The sequence below is a fragment of the Amblyomma maculatum genome, chromosome 1 (genome assembly GCF_055883805.1).
Source record: "Amblyomma maculatum isolate TAMU_Amacu chromosome 1, ASM5588380v1, whole genome shotgun sequence".
NCBI classification, from domain to species: Eukaryota; Metazoa; Arthropoda; class Arachnida; order Ixodida; family Ixodidae; genus Amblyomma; species Amblyomma maculatum.
Window position 1 is genome coordinate 22746132 of NC_139344.1, and position 15843 is coordinate 22761974.

At 42.8% G+C, this 15843-nt stretch overlaps 1 protein-coding gene across 1 annotated transcript in view; it reads left to right on the top strand.

Moving 5' to 3' along the window:
- The window catches only part of LOC146201929 (uncharacterized), a 37021-nt gene that overhangs the window by 16888 nt on the left and 4290 nt on the right, over nt 1-15843 (top strand). The window contains exons 3-5 of the mRNA XM_084599737.1: nt 9943-10004; nt 10170-10247; nt 14298-14330. Coding sequence (XP_084455863.1) covers nt 9943-10004; nt 10170-10247; nt 14298-14330 — 173 coding nt within the window. The remainder of the gene's footprint in view (nt 1-9942; nt 10005-10169; nt 10248-14297; nt 14331-15843) is intronic.

Sequence of the window (15843 nt, forward strand, 5' to 3'; positions counted from 1 at the left end):
CCGCTGACCCCTATACCGTTATCCCTATTACCAGTTTCTGAATCAATCTAAGCGGCTAGGCTTTGTTTGGTAGGCCTAGTGGCCACCCTTGCAACGAATGCCAGAAGTCTTCCAGGATTGTTGCTGCTGATATAGCCATGCTCAAAGCGTTTGAACACAGGGCATAAAGTCATAGAGTTCGCCTTCTACAAGGCAGGGGAGCGAGTATGGCATCCCGCTGCGACTATACTTTTTTTTTCTCTCACAAGATGTTTGCAGCACTGTGAAAGGCAGGGGCACCCCAGTCCAATCAAGGCTACGCGTACTACAGTAGGCAATTGTGCTCCTAAGCGCCCCTCGCCCCCCAAATTGGCAGGGGTGACAGTAGGAGCACAATTCTCTATTTTAATGCGCAGGGGCGAGAAGCACTTCGGAGCACAATTCCAAGGGCTCCTCTGCCTTTTGCATTGCTGCAGATATCTTGTGAGACGAAGTATACTTTCTGCTTTATATCATGTACTTCCTTTAGAGCACGGAGGCACTTCGCAGAAACTTTATCAGTATTTGTCGAATGTTCTAATGGGAATGTCCCAAGGTGGAGTAGATTTGGAGTAGCAAATGAGCAATTACTCCCTTATTAAATTTACTAGTAGGCACGGCATTATGGTCAGAATCCACTAAAAGTGACCTAGAAGAGCAAGATAAATAGACCTTCGCGTGGACATGTTCGCGAATCTTCTCTCCTGCCGCTGTTTGTCTCAGTAATATGGCCAATGATTCTTTTGTACAGCTCTGTGAAAATTTGTTCCAATTAAGAATCATTTGCTGCTATTACGATATTTTCTAAAGAAAATTCACAGACTCAACTTATTCGACAAGTAGCAAGAAAAAAAACGACGGTACATTTTTTTTTTTTTTTTTTTTTTTCGGGTCATGATCTGCTGCGTTTCCCCCACGGTACACTGCAGAGTCAGCCCTCGAGGGGCCGATACATCCTTGCGGAGACGCATTTAGCACATCCTGTGTTACTATATCGAGCGCAGACAGCTCAGTAAAAGTACATGAGCTGCATTTTTTCTTTCTTTTTCAGCATGTTTGTACATAATTTATGAACGAAGAACTCGCGAAAAGACGCACTCTACCATTTATCTTCGTTAAGTGCGAATAAAAAATAATAATCTTGTCATGTCATAGGTGCTATTCAGACTAGCACTTGTTCGGTAGAGCTGCTGGCAAGAGCCGCATGACCCGCTTTAGCTGTAGAGCAGTTCTCTTCTCATCAGCCGCCGGGTAACGCTTTGGAGCGCACCTTCGGTCAAGGAGGACACTCTTGAAAGTAAGCGTCGTGAAGCGAGACGTGAGCATAGCCGGTCGGACAGGCACAGGAGGGACGGAGTCGCAAATCACTCGAGGCATGTCCACAATGCATATCATTCACAGTAGCAGTCGCGCCTGCTTTGAGCACGTGGATGCAGAGGGGGGACGGACGCTCACGTGAGAGACACGACCTCACTGTACTGACTCAGGATCCTGAATGCGGACTGCCATTCACTGCGGGCCCTTTGCATTTTGTTGCCTCTTCTCCACACTTCTTTTGAGGCATAACGCTGGTTGATGTTTACTGTATAATGAAATCATGGTAATAATTCGCGAAATAATGGGCTGCCTATAGGGGTTGAACTAGAGGAAGCAGTCAATACGAGACACAGGTGAATTTTAATTCAATTTCTGTAATGAGAAATTTTATCGTTTTTCACCACTGAGTATAATAAAGAAAGTAACAAATTCTACAAACGTAAAAAAATAACTATCTAATCTGTGCTAAGCTCAGGCTGAACCCAAACGACTCCCACACGCATATCTGTGCCCGAAGTGCATGCATACATACAAAGCCAGCTTCAAGTTGTCCCTTACACTAGACATATATGAGCGAGCGAGCGGTGTTTACAAGTCTTTTTCTAATAGGATAATGATAAATATCCTTAGATTCCGGCTGTCATGTGGCGCTGGTGTCAAGAAGCAAATGTCACCTTCTACACTAAAACCCCCTGGGTTTTTGTCCGCGAAACTACTTTGATATTCGATTTTCATTTTGTAGGAGCAGTGCAACCGAAGTAGATACTACTGGAATGAGCTTCATTTTGGCAAACCTGTCATACAAACTAAATTCTGCAGCATTACCCGCCGAGCAGCTATTGCACCCAACAAGCGATGCGAATGTATTTCAGTTCGAGCAATTGCACACTGCGCCTTTCAGTTAAATAACCATTTTAGAAAACAATAACGCACTGCTCCGCGGTCACGACGCGTCCTTCCGGCAAACGTAGTACATGCAGCAGTTATCGTCAGTGAGGTGCAACACAACAGCATCCCCGCTGCGAACGAAGCGTGCGAAATTTTTCGGTATCGTACTTCAGTTTGCGGAACTGCATGCAGGATACCGTGTCGGCTTCAAGTTTATACGTAGTTGGCTCGCAGCTTGAGTGGTAGCTATACCCACGGGCTAGCGCACTTGCCTTAATCGCAGTCACAGAGGCACAGTTCGATCCAAGCGACAATCGCGTCTTCTGCAGCGGTGCAGTGACTTTCGCTTTTAATGTGCCGAGAAGTGCACTACTGGGATCAACCAATCCGAGAATCGGGATTGCATGTGCCGTCACTCTGATTGGCTAAGCTGTTTCATGATGTCGCAACCACGTGGCCGCAAGCGGGTAATTCAAACAAAATCCGGTATACCCTAGCCCATGACTGACCGATGACTGACCATGACTTGACCTTTGACCTAAACCACGTGCCAAACTAATGCTTTTAAACAGCTGTCTTTGGCGTAACCGGGTTAAGCATTTGCTAATTTTCGCGCACAACACAAATGCGGAAGGAAAACCTCTTGCAATATACAATAAACGAAATATATGCAAAAAAAAATAGAATTCGGCCAGCAATTGGTGCGCATTGTAAAAGAACGTGTAACTGGTCCTTCGTGTCAACCTACAGTATCCAGAGAGGGGATAAAGAAGGCACCCGTGACTGCCTATCTCGGTCTTAAAAACCTAAAGAGGCTGTGCGGTAGACAATTAAGGCAAACATAGGCGGATATTTATAGAATACGATCACTGTAATTTATCAGATGTGCTATTAAGTACCCGATACACGCCTGCAGTTTGATGCAGGCGTGTATTAAGTGAAATCAATGCTCAGAAACTTTTAAATGCCTGATTATTTCTCCGGTTTACAAAGCAAACATTCATTTAAGCAAGTGTTTCCTTAAACTGTAACGAAGCTTTTCAAGTGTTACTTCACTGTATTAGGTGACGTCCTTGATCGTTTTTAGATACGTAGCACCTGTCTCAACAACTAAAAATTCGAGAATCTAGTTGGTTGAAGACAAAAAAATATGTTCCGCTTGCGATGGATCACATTTATGTCACACAATTTTCGTTCGTCGACTTCACTAAATGCATTCAAATTCAGGGCAGTAAATCGTAATCACCATTCAATCATAAGCGCAGCCGCAAGGATGCACAGTAAAGTTACAGAGCTTTCTCAAGTTTTTCCACTAGGAGAAAAAACTCATTCCAGTTCGAGATTCTACTAACTGAGCTAACCAGGCCTACATCTGAACGCGTGTCCCTTTTTCGCCATGCGGCAAGTTGTCAAGGAGTGAAAGCATGACAGATAAGAGACATCTGTCCTGGTATGGGGCTCTAATCCGACTCCGCAACCTATTCGGAGCAGTCGCTGTAGGTACAAAGCTAACCAGGGCAGCGAAACAAACGACAGTGCGGTAAAATTTACGAACACTTGGAAGAAAGAGCTACTCTGAACACATAGGGCTAAAAGCAATGCACGTAGATACAAAGCTTTCAGATTTCCACAAGCTTGTCGGCTTCAAAATTAGTCTGAATGCCATCACAGCTTCCATTTGAAGCGAGCCCTAATGTATCACTGTAGAATTTACTGCAAGCTATGGAGGCAGCGCGTAGTACTACCAAAGGTGCACCTTTCACCTCACTTAATAACCCTTCTCCTAAAACCGAGATGCATACAAGGCGTCCAAAATTAAACTGACCAGTACGACCTTTCACTGAGCAAGTTGATTCTCCTGACATAAGGTGCTAAAGGCGAAAATTTCTCGACACAAAAAAACAATGTTGGCGTTTCCAAGTTGCTCTAATAGCATTTTTGTAGCATGAGCGATGCAGGTGCGAAATTAAGCAGTCATTGCAAGAATTTTTATTTATTTATTTATTTATTTATTTATTTATTTATTTATTTATTTATTTATTTATTTATTTATTTATTTATTTATTTATTTATTTATTTATTTATTTATTTATTTATTTGGCCTATCTAGGACGCCAGTTGGGCATTATTGTAAGTAGGTTAATTAAAACCACAGAAGGCCAAAGAGAAAATACCTCAATATAGTTACACCACTAAAGCACAATAAACTCCTATTTTCATTAAAAGGAATACCAACACAATTAGTACAAAGAATAAAATACCTAATTAGAAATTACATTACACGTCAATGCAAAGGAAAGCTGGAAGTATCGTGTAAAAGATTCATGTAAAATTTTCTATGGCAAATGGAGAATTGATTGCACACACTATCTCATCCGGTTGCAAATTCCATTCTGCATTAGTTCGCGGTAAGAATGAGAATTTAAACACATCGAGACGACTTTGGTATGGTCTAATCGTATTTGAATTGTCGCTTCTCCGTGAGCAATAATTAGGCTGTTTAAATACATGCTTTTGTCGATTCCTGTGTTTCGTTATCATGGCAACGCTCAATACTTGCCGTATGCCCTTCTTCAGGCTTACATCAAGGCACACCCGACTTTAGGAAGCGCACTCAAAAATTAATTGCCTTCGTTTGCTGCTTTGTTTTCGTATAATTGTTACATAATGATAAAAAATAAAAACTAAGAAAACAACGCAGTTCTTAAATTTTGCACTCGAGCGATACGTTGCACACTTCGCGACATTCTTCGCTATGTTTCGTTTTTATTCTGCCGTAATTAAGAACATTTATTCATCGCTTAACGATTACAAGCTAAGCATAGCATTAATTGCGCAAGGCAGTTTAAAGCGGTGTGCTATATTCGCATTTGCCGGTTGCACCAATATTATTTTCCGAGACGTTCCACCTCTTTAAAGGAGTATAGACACCAATTTTTGAAGCGTCGGAAGGAATACGGTTGCTTTCCACAGAGATGCTCCCCAAGTAATCCCAACTTCTCATTTTGCCATGAACATATTTTGATTTTAAATACTAGCCAGGCCAAGACTCCGTTTTTCAATACCCAGCAACAGTGACATCTCCGTGACGAAAACGTGTATATAGGTAAACATAATGACGTCATCAACCAACTGTGACGTGCAGTAAGCAGAGCAAAGAGCAGTGACGACACAGGATAGCTCACCGTGTCTGCCCTGTCTGTATCGACTGGGCACACCAGGGAAAGCTCTGCGTTTCTGCTCGCTTGACTCGATGGCTTTTCACACTGTCTTCGTTGCTGCATGTTACAATTACTTCACTTGGCGTCGATTTCAAGGTCGGCGTGTTTTTCAAGCGAAATGCTTGGGTACACTTTGTGCGCGCGCACGGACACACAGATCGGACTCCGAAAAGGGGGAGCACAATTTATTTACTCGTTTCATTCACGCCGCACTCGTGCAACTTGAACCTGGTGTACGTTAAGGCCACCTTCTGTACTCGGATTCCAAGAGCATTCCTGCACAAGTGCACAGTTGTCGGCAACGGCGCCGCCCGCTGGCGCTCCGGGCGACGTCACGTCACTAGACGTCACTGGGCCTAGCTGGTTTCACGTTGAAGCGGCAGCGGACGGCACTTTGGAATGTGTTAACGCTATAATAAACGTTGGACTTTCGCGCGGCTTTACTGGGAAGCCTATCGAATAAAAGATACATTCTTGATTCGCAAGACGCCTTCAGCAACGGAGCTAGCAGACGCCAGGCGAGTCGCACCGGACAGCAGCAGCAAAGTGAATGTGGAAAAAAAGCTAGCATGTATCGCTGTAATCACTCTACCAGTACCTCAGTATTGGTCAAACAGTCCTCCCAATTTATTCGTTACTCATAATCCTTTGTATGCAGTTGTTATGCACGTGAATAAACAGTGATCCTCATGAGATTACCGATTACGGCTTTGCATGCCCAGATCGCTTTTACAGCTCCAGATGGCGCCACATGCTTGAACGCGTATGTCGGGACCAATCAGAGCGTGATCAGGCGTGAGCATGGGCACCATGAGAGTCGCGCCTAGTCACGGTGGCTGACGTCTGATCGGGCCATGCTTTTTGTTTTACTGCTAAAACTATTTTTAGCGCGTAGCACTACTAGGCGCAATCACGGATTTCGCCAATGTCTGTCCGAAGCCGCTCACTCTCTCTCTTTGTGAACTTGAAGTGGAGAAGGAGAAGGTGGCGACGCGCGCGCGCTCAGCATTGAGGAGACGGAGCGGCCGCACCGCAGCAGCAGAAGCCGCTCTCTCTCTCTCTGTCCATCCGTCTCAGCGTAAATTAGAAGACGATGAAGGGAAAGTGGCGACACCCGCATCATGCGATTTAACACTAAGGGGGTCGAGCGGCGCATAGATGCACCCAGTGAGAGAGTAAGACAGTGAGAAAGGGGCGTGACTGTTGCGGGAGTGGCGGCCGTCACTGAGCAGCGTTACACAAGCTTGTGTTACTCCGGAGTGACACAAGCTTTCGTGGCTGGTGCTGGTTCCTACTTTTTCACTTGAGTCGCTGGCGAGCTGGTCGAAATCAAAGTGCGAGGCAATGTCAATAACAACCGCGCCTTCGGGCGAAACAACATCGGAGAACTAATTATGCTAAGCTGAAACACTGCTCGACGGCGATATTATCTTGCACGTGCGATCGCAAGTAGATGAAAAACGCTACCCGTGTGCGTCATTATATTGTGTGTGTACGTGTCGCCAGCCTTGCCAGCAGGAGGCGCTCGTGTGGCGCGCGTTCTGTTGCTAAAGCTAAAGTGTTTAAATACCTGTACTTAAAAAGCATGGACTCACAATTGAGAAAAAGAACTAGGAAACTAACTAGTAAGTATGCTAGTCAAAAGGACGGAGAAATAAAGAGCGTTAAGCAACAGGTGAAAAACACAGAAGGTGAAAATTGGATAAATTCGATGGAAAAGAAACAGAGTGTGGAATTATACCGTAAGCGGAAAATGCAGATCAGGAAGGAAGATTTCTTTGATAACTCAAGAGGCAGTGCCCTACTTTTGTGATCTAGACCAGGGTGCCTAGAACATGCAGCTACAAAAAGAAATTTAACAATGGAGATGACGCATGTGCTATATGTGGAAACTCCAGTGAAACAATTGACCGTATTATACTCGAATGTAATGGTATCCATCCGGAAGTTGATGCAGACGCAATCACTGTTCCTGAAGCTCTGGGGTTTAGAGATACCAGTGGCCGGGTGAATAAACCGGCGGTGGAAACTAGCAAAAAACGACTGGAAGATTGGTGGCTTAAAAGAAGAGAAGTGACATAATGTTAGTAATGTAGGAACAAAAATTTAATAAATAGAATGTCGGTTTAGGTAACCATTCTAAATCAATAATTAAGATATATGGAGAAAAATGAGCATGATAGCTACTGCTACCACCCCGTTTCAAAGGGGACGCTCCTATATTTCATCCATCCATCCATCCATCCATTCTTGCGCATTGGCTTAAAAGCAGAAACGGGACATAATGTCAGTAATGTAGAAACAAAAATTAAATAAATAGAATGATGGTATAGTTAACTGATCTAAAACAATAATTAAGATACAAGGGAAAACACGAGCATAATAGCAACTGCTACTACCCCGTATCAAAGGGGACGCTTCCATATTCCATCCATCCATCCTTCTGCCTCTTTGACGTCATCGCACGCTCGTGCTCGAAGAGCTCGAAACCGAAACTGGCCCTGATAAATGCGCTGATAATTAATTAATTGAGGCGTATTGGGACCTTTTGGGTCGCAGTCCCTCTGTTTTGGAACATCGTGGATCATTTAAAGCAAAAATTCCGAAACAGAAAATGTACGTGCCTATACTCCTTTCAGTTGGCTGTTTTTTACATGCAGGTTTTCTGAAATAAAAGAGGCAGCCAACTTTACGGGGTTGAGCATTTGGGAAATTAATATCGGTACGACCTGCAAATGCGAATATATAGCACACCGCTTTAAACTGCCTTGCCCAATTACTGCTGCGCTTAGTTTGCAATCGTTAAGCAATAAATAAATAAATGAATAGAATAAAAAGACGCACTAAAGCTAACTAGTCTCAGCACGAATAGTGTTCAGTCGATTGTCAACTGGTGTTGCTTATAATAACCGTGTTTGTTTTCTATGTGTCTTGTTTCAAAGGAAGGAAGAACCGTCCTGGTTTTATATGAGCTCAGTAAAGTTTATAAGCTATTCAATTAGAGTGTTCTTTAAGGTGCCGAAGAATGTCAAAAAGCGCTTGCAGCAACGTATATTCTGCATATCTTTTCCGCGGGTGAAATTGAAATTAAAAACCTTCGAAGCATTAAGAGTACCGCGACAAAGTGTCTCCATACTAGGACTGCACAGCAAGTCTTGCAAACTTCCAATAACAGGCGCATTACCTTGCAAGAACCCTTTCGCTTTTTAGTTATCTACAGGCGTGATACTGTCTGTTATTTGTTATTCTTGAGGCGAGCTCGAAGAATTTGCATAATGTTTGATTTAAGACAGAATGTTGGAAGTATTAGTAATCGGCTTTTCTACACAGCGCCGGGTTTCATTGGACCGAATATAATACTGTATTCAATGTTGTTTGTTTGTTCTTCAGTGTTACAATACGCGCCGCCAGTTCTCTTATACTCTTGAAATGCCCCTAACACTGACCCGCAGCGGTGCCTCAATGGCTTAGGTACTTGGTTCCTGGTCCCAATGAAGTTTGGTCGAATTCTGGCTGTGGCAGTCGCATTTCGATCGAGGCGCAGTGCAGAAACATTCGTGAGCTTTGCGTTCTAAGCGCACAAAAAATAACATGTATGGGGGGGTTAAATTACTCGAGATCGCTCCATTGCGGCGTTTCTCATTGTCCATATGTTGCCTACACAATCAACCTTCATAATGCTAACATAACGGGAACAGGTCGGGAGGCGGCCCTGTCCATCTCCGACCTCGCGACTCAAAGGGTCTTGGTCGAGGGAACGCAGGCGCGGCCTCAGCCCACAGAGTCTCGGACTGAGGACTCTGCCAACCCCGCCCTTACCGCCTCACCCATTATCATTCAATAAATATTTTGTACGACTACAATATATTCGCGGACAGCTTTCTGTGGTTGTGGGGCGAAGGCTACGGGGGCGTAGCTTTCCCTGCGATGTTGCTACACCAAACAGTTGGGGCTGCACAAGAATGCAGAATTGGGCGAGTTGGTGCGGTTTCATTTTAGGAAACGCAGCGCAACGAAGACAAGGACAAAATAAGGAATACAAACGTAAGCGCTCGTTCTTGTCTTTTTATTCTTGTCTTCTTCGCGCTATACGTTTCCTAAGTTGGGGCATATCTGGCCTGAGTTGCGGTTTCGATTTCTGCTCTGCCTTGATGGTGAATTATTAGTTTTCTAGCAGCCAACTACGCAGAAATATGATCCTTTAGGTCCCCGAAGGCCAATTTGAGCGTAAATTCGCGACTACACAAATCAGTAGTTGACACGACGTACGTTGTGAAAACAAGAGCATGTTTGGAAAGCTATACTAAAAGATACGACCACAGAAGTCAAAGCGCCATTTTGTCACCGAGCTAAAAGCCTGTTCTTCAAGTTTTCCAGGTTCCACTGAAACTTCTTTTTGTTTTTACTCGTTATGATGTTAATAAAAAGACATTAAGGGTTGACAAACTTTCAAGGAAAATTTTTGGAGAAATCTCACCTTTGTTTCGTTCCCTTCCAGCACTGAGACTCAGGCAGAGAATGAGAATACTGAAATGCATGCTAGACTCCGCGAATCCACATGTGAGTATAACGCTTTAAGCTATATATGCCATAAATATCTGTTTGAGCCTCGAGCTACTGAGTGCATAATTCGTCAATAAAAATCTGCTCGTAGGCGTCCCTGCCGGGACACGTGCTATTGGCGTTAACAACCCTGTGAAAGTAATTTAAACTTTAATGTTTCAGCTTATGGATCGCCTCAAGAAGGTCATGAGATACAACCGCTTGAATCTACGAGGGCTAGCACGATATGTCTGCTCTCCGGTGAGTTCTAACGTTATGCTACTTTATAGCAGTTCAGGGCTGTCTCCAGTCATAATAAGGTCATAATTCTTCCTAATGACACAAGCGTGAGAAAAAACGGGGAAAATCTGTTATCAGACTCACATGAACAGAAAAAGGCTTCATGTAAAGTGACACGACTTCGTACCGATTGTTTAGTGCAACGACATTTCTTAGCATGAGAAACGGCCTTTTCTCGCGACAATGTCAAGCTGAGGCCGGTGGCGGCGCGGCGTTGAGCAATCCTGGCGCAAGTTGGAAAAATGCGTCCGTTTTGAGCAGTGATTAAAATGGAAGTGACTGTTCAGGTGCCCCACTTTCGCTGTCAGCAACGTTTTCGACCAATATTATTATATTATGTTCGGATGCGCGCTAGTCATGGACGGCGTACACTGCAGTTAATGTACCGTAAGTGATTTATTTTAGCACAATCCATATCGAGAATGACACAGGCGCAGATTCGAACACTACTGCGCACCGAGTCCTAAAGGTACTTCACCCACATTGTTTTGTTTTTTCTTTACGTCTACGGCAAGCTGAACAAAGTGGGAATTCGCAATGCACCTGTATCAAGGTCGGTTTTCCTTCCAATTCAAATGAAAAGTTCTGCACAACCGAAGGCAAAGCGAACGGTAATCCATCAGAAGTTTGTCTTCGCGGGTTTCGTGAAAAACAATGCGCTTTCAGACAGGCGAAGGCAAAGTAACCTGTCCGGAGAGAAAAGACAGTTTTACCCATCTCTCCTGGGTCGTACAAAGCTGAAGTCGTTTCACGTCCTTAGCATGACGACACGGTGGTAACTGGAGGGAGAGGTACTTTAGATGGTGGTACGTTTCCCATGCCGTCAATGAGAAAATTATTTCTTTGACCATTACCAAATCACTGTACCAACTCGTCTATAACAAACTTCGATTATAGCCAATCATACCTTGTAGACCCTTCATCCGCAAAATCAGTAGTTCTCAATCTAAAATGGATTGCATGTGATGAATAGGATGGTGTATACATCATACACGGAGCGCGTGCGGATGCCATCAAATGATGACCATCACGGTCTAGACGGGGCACCTGTGACGAGGCACGAGTGAGGCTATAGTGCTTTTGCGAACAGTTTTTGTAGAATTACACTTAATTTTCAAATGCAAGATCTAATTGCGTTTTGTGGCGTTAGGACTACTTCCTATGTTTTTTTTTTTTTTTTTTTCATTCGAGAGTGCAAAAGAATAAATGAAAGAAAAGAAATGGTCGGTTCGTTTATCTCGACCATGCAAGAGGAACTCTTTCGAAGAATTTTAGATCGATGCCACTCACCACAAAGCATTTGTGCAGCGGAAAAAATTAACAAACTGCATATCACTTTACCAAGTACCAAGCGGCTTTAGAAGTTGGCCCTCTACGGTCACATGAATTTTATTTATTTATTTTTTTTGCAAAGTTATGCGCTGTTATATTCCGCCGTGGCGATGAATTGCAGTAACTACGCACGCCTTTTAAAATATCTTGTAATGTGCGTACACGAGCAAGAACTCAATGAATTTCTTACACTTCCAGATTATTATATTGCCTAAAAGGCGGTTTGCGCGCAGTTGCCCTATTCCTTATTGTTAGTAAACATTACAACCAAGACGTATAATGCAATGTAAGACCAGTGTATGCAACAGTTGTTTTTTTGTTTTTTTTCTCCGATCCTATCAGCATATTGTCATCCCCTCGTCTGACTACCTGGCGCCAGTGACGCTGGGTGTGCGCGTTATCAGAAAATGGAGCGAAAAGAATGAAGTCAAATTCAGAAAATGTCCATTCCGGCTGCGACCGTGATGCAATGTTGCGACCGTTTCGACCGTTTTCGCCACAAATGGGAATGTCCCGTCCATGCACATAAGACGCCTTATGTTTATTTATATTCTAACTCCAGACAACTCATCTCTTTATAAATATACTTACCCTGTGACCAGAGTAACTCGGTTGTATTTTTTGCAATGTGCAATAATATTGTTTACGAGTTTTATAGTGACACTTCGGGTATAAGGACGCCGTTTCACATCGGTTATCTGTGGTTTTTAGCATGAAACGAAATATCAGTACTAGCCGTCGCGGCCGAAGTCGAGCCTGTTACCATCAGTTCAGCCGCAGAACGCGATGGCTTCAAGCCAACGCGGCTTCTGCGACTTTACAAAAGAAATAAAAAAATATACGTGAGGAAATCTGTTCAGCGGTAAGGTTCGCAACAGACGTCCCAAGTAAAGCGATTCTTTGACTGTACGCACGACTGTACACTGTACACATGTTCAAATTTAAAATTTAAATAATTTTTAAACAGATGTGAAGGGTGAGTAGGACACGAAACCTCTTTCGCACGCAGGTTGTGCAATCAGACGGACGAAAGTGAGAGAATAATTACTGCAGTCTATCACCTGCTTAACTGAAATCAGTTATTATCGTTTTAGTAATGCACTTAGCGGACGGCCTTGCATTGGAAAATTTATTGCAAGGGCTCACATCCGAAGCTTCATTTTCGACTTTTTCATGTAGTATAATTGTCTCGTACCACGCACCAGTTCGAGATACTATTCCCATCCAAGTTTTCAACCTAACCCACGTAACTACACACAAAAAAAAAAAAAAACAGTGACAGCTTCCTCATTTGAAAACTAAGTGATTACAAACTGGCGTAAAAATTTTCAAAAATTCGAAAATCCTAGTCATTAGCATGGTGCAACTTTCGTCAAAATGCGCAGAAAGAAAAAAAAGCAGACCGTTTTAGTTCTATCGGAAGTTTGTGTGGCGGCACTACAGCATCACCTGTCGTAGACAAATTGGGCCGAAAATTTTTCTTCCTGAAAAGGAAGAGTAGTCATGTGGCTTTCTGTGCACTTCTGTGAAAGCCGCGTCGCACTACTGCTGGTAGTGCTTTTTTCTTTTTAGTTAATGAATTTTCTTTTTTTTTTCTGCGATTTTTGGACTACTGTACATAAATGTCGTAAGATTTTTTTTTTTTTTTTTTTTTTTTTTTTACGGCGGCATTTAAAGGTTCACCCGCTGCAACTGTATCAGATGCGTCAAACCCTGGGCTTTCTTCTCAGCCTTGGATGAAGAAAGGGGCTTCAGATGAAGCATATTGCCTTAGCGGCAAAGGTACTGGCCGAATAAACGAATGCTTGCCGGTAAGCAGTGGCAGCGCAGCTCTTCGGGGCATATTTGCAGAGCGAATTAAGCCGCTGCTTACACAGGTAAAAAAAAAAAAAAAAAAAGAAAAAGAAAAAAAAAGAGGGTATTTTGAAATCAAGCTGGCCTTCCCGAAGGCCCAAGATGTATCGAAGGAAAAGTTGGAAACCTTTATATCGCATGTCGACATGCCAGGGAAATAGTTCGCCTCAGTAAACCTAAAGACCTGTGCTAACCAGGTGGGCTCACTAGACGTCAACCATCGCCGATTAGGCCAGTAAATGCGGATGGAGTAGGTGGTGCGTTATGGCAGTCACGAATGCCGTATAGGCGCGGTTGCCGGGTGGATTCCAGGACCTACGAAGGGGCACATCCATCAAGACATTTTATACTTATTCAGAAATCTATGGTCCAGTTGGATGTTTCAAATAAATACCTGCAAAAAGTCACAGGAACAAATTAAATTATTAGAGTATAATTATTGTTTTGAGATATAATAGTTTCTATGGCTCTCTCCTCCGATGGCTAGAATTTAGTTTCATTGTCCTCCGTTTAAGTCACAGGACAAGAAGCAGATGGTAGGACCGTGGGCATTCCTGTTCATACTGGGGAAAGGATCCTGTCCAAAAGCCCTAATCTGTGATCAAACAGTGTCTTTAAATGACAACTGAGACTGATTTGAAAGCATCTGCTTCTCTGCTTGCACCCTATTGCCATCAAGCCTAAGCAGTTAAGCTATGATTTATTTGCTTGTTTCACTCCTGACATCCTTTCGGCATCAAAAAAAAATTAAAAAATTTTGTTCTGCTGTCTCTACGTTCTCACTTCTCATTCGCATTTCTTTATTCAATCTGCATCGCTTTCCAGGAAGCACGGTTTCGTTTAACCAAGGTATTCAAGGTAAGTAAGAGCGCATTTACATCATTTACCCAAGTGTCAGCATGCACCAAAAATTTATGAGCTCACGTTGGAGATAGAGGGAAAACGCATAATGCAACGCTGCGTCTCATTTTAAAAATCTAGCCCTAATTTCCATCAATACCTGCGTTACTCAACGGCCTAGTGTCTATCAACTTTTAAACCCGCAACATATTAAAAGTAATCTGATTTTTTTTTATTTACCCTGCGTTCCTCAGAACCAAGGTATTACAGTAGAGAAATACGCTTCCCAATGTAACAGATAACATAAAGTAGCACAATTCAAACAATCCGTATGAAAAAGAAGGGGAATGCAGATAAATGTATGAAATTTCAAAATAGACGAAAAACAAAGTTATGGAATTACGTTTAGCTCAGCAAAGAAAAAAGTGTTGCTGTTCGCACGTGCCGCATGCACTGTCAGCGCACTGCACTCACTGATTATATTCGGAAGGAAAGCAAATTGCATGTGATTACCTTTAAAATTAATTTCGCAATTCTTCTTTCCATGGGCCCTTCTAATAAAGAGGTATTGGGGGTGGGGTTTAATGTATTTATGGCTCTCGAATTCAGTGAGATTATAATATATAAAACGCATCAACTTGGGCTTTTTTTTTTGCTTTCCTGTCCATGGTTAAATACGCTTACATTATGACCGTGCTAATCTTACTAGCCCCGCTACGCGAAACTTCGTCTGGCGTTGTTGTGGTCGTAGTTGCTGTCGCCATTATTATCCTGTTAATATGCTGGTTGAATGTAAGATATTTCGTGACCGTCACAAGTAAGCACATCTTCACATATTTTCCGAAGTGAACCCAAAGTGAGGCCTCAGCGATTGTTGGCATAACGTGAATGGCTTCATTCCTGAACTTAGAAAAGAAATAATTTTCATCCTTTACAGGACTCATTGAAAACCATTATCACTCAGAAAAATACCAGTAGTAATCTGGCTACGGTACTCCATGCAAATATAATGCCTTCGTGAATGTATATTTTTATACTAATTCAATTGAAAGCACTCGCGCTAGTCATGAAATCAATGGGCAAAATTGTTTGGCGCACGTTTTTTTTTTTTGTTTTTTTTTTTTTAAGACCGTTATACTAAAGCCATATCGACTCATTCAACTTAACGAAGGAGAGCAAACGAGAGGCTCCTTAAGGACAACTTTAGAAATGTTTTAAATATTTTGAGTTCGTAATCTCATCAAATTTTTTTAAAGTCTCTTCTCTCCACTGCAAAAAAAAAAACTATACAAAAAAAAAAAACGGAATATATACATATTTCACCAAGTACCCCTTAGAAGCATCTTAAAAGAGCAAAAGCGATGAAACAGAAACGGAAAGTAGGTTTCGGCTAACCTATGACGCCTCGACGTAACCTATGACGTCACGGGTACGGCCGCAAAAACAATCGTGCCCGCGTCAATTGACCAAACTGGCTATTGTAAGTGACAGCTGGGTTCACTATGTCTCTGATACGACCGAAAGCAAGCTC